Source organism: Morus notabilis, unplaced genomic scaffold (genome assembly GCF_000414095.1).
Source record: "Morus notabilis unplaced genomic scaffold, ASM41409v2 Scaffold699, whole genome shotgun sequence".
NCBI lineage: Eukaryota > Viridiplantae > Streptophyta > Magnoliopsida > Rosales > Moraceae > Morus > Morus notabilis.
In genome coordinates, this window is record NW_010360714.1 from 288,580 (window position 1) to 292,654 (window position 4,075).

Here is a 4,075-nt window from a genome sequence, read left to right on the forward strand (position 1 = left end):
ACTGTTTCTGAGAACTTTTTATTATAACAAAATTTAAATTTTAAACTCGAATAAACGAAATGAACGGACCTAATTTTCTGTAAGTTTTTTTTTCTTTGTTTTTTTGTTTTTGGTTGAAATTCTGTAAGTTGATACTGTTGGAGTGGAATCATAAACCGAAAACCACTATCAATGAGAAAGACACCGAATCTTGAGCCAATAGAAGGCTCTGGTAAATCGTAATAACCAAGGCGATGAGAAGATGAGAATATTTACGTCACATCAGGAAATAATAATGTTCACAAGTTGACTATGATAGATGCTCAGGACACTCATCACCCATGTGTAATATTCCCCCATGTATATATGTATATACATAATATATATATGTCAACTAAATCTGATCAAAAAATTGTTCGCCACTATGACGTTAAGACTCTCTTGTTTTATCTTAACTGTTCCTAATCAAAGATCCGTAATCTTATGGTTTCCTTTCTAAAATTTGGTGACTGTCTCAATGACCACGACATGCTCATATAATTTTATTATGGCAAAATCGCTTGTATAGTTGGCCATATAATAATATTATGCATATATACCCTTAAAAAAGTTCATTCATGTATAGATTTTTTTTTTTTTTGTCAAATTAATACCACGTCATCTAGGCAAAAGCCGTTTATCCCTCTCAAAATGTGAAATCAATTGGATGGGAACACCCTTCTTTGAGCCAGACACGTTTTCCTGAATAATTGTAAACCCCGTTTATTTAACTGATTTAAGTTTTATTACAGTAAAAAACTCTAAAAAATAGTTACATTTAATTCTTTTTATTACAGTGAAAAGCTCTCACATACCAATTTAAATTAAAAAATTGAATCAATAAATTAAACGGACCATAATTACTATTTAAATTTTTATGATTATAGTCATTATCCTGTGCTGTAATTTTAATCCCATCACAATGTCCTTGCTAAATTGTTAATTTTTAATTTAAAAGTCGTTAGGACTTAGAAGTCTTAATTATTTTTAAATCATTAGATTTTTATAATCATTAGAACTTAGAATTTTTAATCATTTATATTTTTATATATAATCTGAGTAGCACCTAACTCATAAAACCCCGCCATTTATAACTCGCAACAAATTGCACATGATGGCAGAAAATCCTGTCCAAGAGTAAAGTAATACTTATATTAAAGTCTTGTTTAGTTTGCAGATTTAATTTTTTAATTTGAGTTAAAAAATAATTTTATATGAAATTTTTTTATTATAATAAAAAAATTAAATGAGATTTTTTATATGAATTTTTAACTGTAATAAAATTAAAATTAAAAACTCTGAGTGAAATAAACGAGGTTTAAACTTTATTTTCACCATTTTGTTTCTTTTGCCGTGAGATATGGACTATATTTCCAGCCACGTCATTGTAATTATTGCTTAATTATAAATCAATTAAACCCTTAATATTCATCGTCATTGTCATCATCATCAACATCCATCCAAAAAAGGGACGTCTCAATTTTTTTTTTCTTTTTTATCCCTCCATGGATCACTTTCACTATAAATGACATTCACATTAATCTCATAAATTCCCATTTTAGGGAATTATAATTATATATATTAGTATTACCACATTCTTAAAAAGTCATAACAATGGAGTCCCAACACCAAAACCCCACAAACTCTTCCCAATTACCCAAAACCAACCCCAGTGATGATCACCATCTTTCTCAGTACCCTTCCAAGCTCCTCCAAACAATCCGAACCAACCTCCTCTTCCGGTCGAAATGGGCTGAGCTCAACGGCGCCATGGGCGACCTCGGCACCTACATCCCCATCATCCTAGCCCTAACCCTAGCCCGCGACCTCAACCTCGGCACCACCCTCATATTCACCGGCATCTACAACCTCATCACCGGCGCCTTCTACGGCGTCCCGATGCCCGTCCAGCCGATGAAGTCCATCGCCGCTGTCGCCATCTCCAACGCCAGCTTCGGCGTCCCCGAGATCATGGCCTCCGGTATTCTCACCGGCGCCGTTCTCTTCGTCCTCGGCGTCACCGGCCTCATGCGGCTCGTCTACAGGCTCATTCCACTTAGCGTCGTTCGCGGAATTCAGCTCGCTCAGGGACTGTCGTTTGCGCTTACCGCGGTCAAGTACGTGAGGAGAGTTCAAGATCTTCCGAAGTCAAAATCTAAAGGAAAGAGACCCTGGCTTGGTTTGGACGGGTTGCTTTTGGCTCTTGTGTACGCTTGTTTTATTATTATTGTTAATGGAGCTGGCGAGGAATATCAGAGAATCGACAGAGAAAGACAAAGTACTGCTGATCAAGGAGATCAAGAAGAACAAGAAATTAGTGCTACTAGTCCAAGGACAAGAAAATGGAGAAGAATTTTGTACTCTCTTCCTTCGGCTTTCATGGTGTTCATGCTAGGACTCGTTTTGGCTTTCATAAGAAAGCCTAAACTCGTCCACGAGATCGAGTTCGGGCCGTCGGCGATGGAGGTGGTGAAGATATCAAAAAGCGCGTGGAAAGACGGGTTCATCAAGGGGACAATTCCTCAGCTTCCGTTGTCCATACTAAACTCCGTGGTGGCGGTGTGCAAGCTCTCGTCGGATCTCTTCCCGGGGAGGGGCGAGTTCTCGGCGACGTCGCTTTCGGTGACGGTTGGGCTAATGAACGTGGTGGGGTGCTGGTTCGGCGCCATGCCGAGCTGCCACGGGGCCGGGGGTCTGGCGGGGCAGTACAAGTTTGGCGGGAGGAGCGGCGCCTGCGTGGCGATACTCGGGGCGGCAAAGGTGGCGCTGGGGCTGATAATCGGGACGTCACTGGCGGCGATACTCAGCTGGTTCCCAGTAGGGATGCTGGGGGTGTTGCTGTTGTTTGCCGGGATTGAGCTGGCCATGACGAGTAGGGACATGAACACCAAGGAGGACTCGTTTGTGATGCTCGTCTGCGCCGCCGTGTCGTTGGTGGGGTCCAGCGCGACGATGGGGTTTGTGTGCGGGATGGTGGTGTATTTGCTGCTTAGGCTGCGGAAGTTGGGGTCGGAGTCGGAGAAGCCCCCGTCGGCCGTTTGGATACATGGGACACCCTAGTAAATTACCGGAGAAAAATGTTGAGATACCGATTGTGCTAGCTAGTAGTACAACACACTAATAGACAGTATATTATGAGCTCTTAATTTTTCTTATTAGGGGTGTTGATCAATTTCAGTTCTGCTGACGTCATCCGTTTAGACTTTGTATTTTTTTATTTTTTTTAAGTTAGTTTGGACTTTGTTGTTGATGAGTGAGTGGTAGGTTATTACTTTTTTTTTTTATTATTTTGATGAAATATGTGGTTAATTTTTTGATGTGACAATTATAGAATATTCTAAGAAGCAGTTGGCGTGACCCCTTAAAGTGTAGTCGTCGTTGAGTCGTAGTGGTTATGATGGGTGGGTTGAGAATCGTGATATATACGTTACTTTTTGAACAAGAAGAAATAGGAAAAAGAATAAGTTCTTTTATGCCTCGTTGATACCCGATTTTATAATACTAGGCTCATTTAAGGGTCCAGGTTTAACCGTGATGTTATGTTATTGAGTTCACTTTGTGAACTCAAGTTACGCTCAAAAAATTCGTGTAAGTTGTGATTTGAGAGATTATGTGTGATTAAATAGATTTATTTATCGTTTAATTTGATTCAATTTGAATATTGGTTGGGAGTTTTCAAAATTAATCGAATTAAATACAAATTAGTGATGAAGAATTCCTAAAAAGTCTTCCTCCCGACTTTTTAGAAGCCTAAAATCCTTAAATTCACACATTGAAACTTCTTTTCCTTCGTCAAGGTTGATTCTCAGTGTTTTGACATTTTACATCCCAACAAAAATTTAAAGGTATCAAAAGAAGATTTTTTTATAACGCCGGGTACCATTTTGATATTTTTAAAAACACAGGGTACTAAACGTCTATTTCGCTATAGCACTAGGTACTAAATTAAAATTATCCCCAATTTTTTTTTTATGACAAGATGGTCACGATATCAATGTTTAGCTTAAAAGGCTCTTGTATATTACTGATGATGAGAGGCATTTTTAGCTTATGCATA

The 4,075-nt window shown here is 38.7% G+C and overlaps 1 protein-coding gene across 1 annotated transcript; it reads left to right on the forward strand.

Moving 5' to 3' along the window:
* Positions 1-1,647: 1,647 nt before the first annotated feature.
* On the forward strand, positions 1,648-3,102 carry LOC21398045 (molybdate transporter 1). The gene has a single exon (XM_010097198.2). The coding sequence runs from the start codon at positions 1,789-1,791 to the stop codon at positions 3,076-3,078; it is 1,290 nt and encodes a 429-aa protein (XP_010095500.2). The 5' UTR covers positions 1,648-1,788; the 3' UTR covers positions 3,079-3,102.
* The last annotated feature ends 973 nt before the right edge of the window (positions 3,103-4,075 follow it).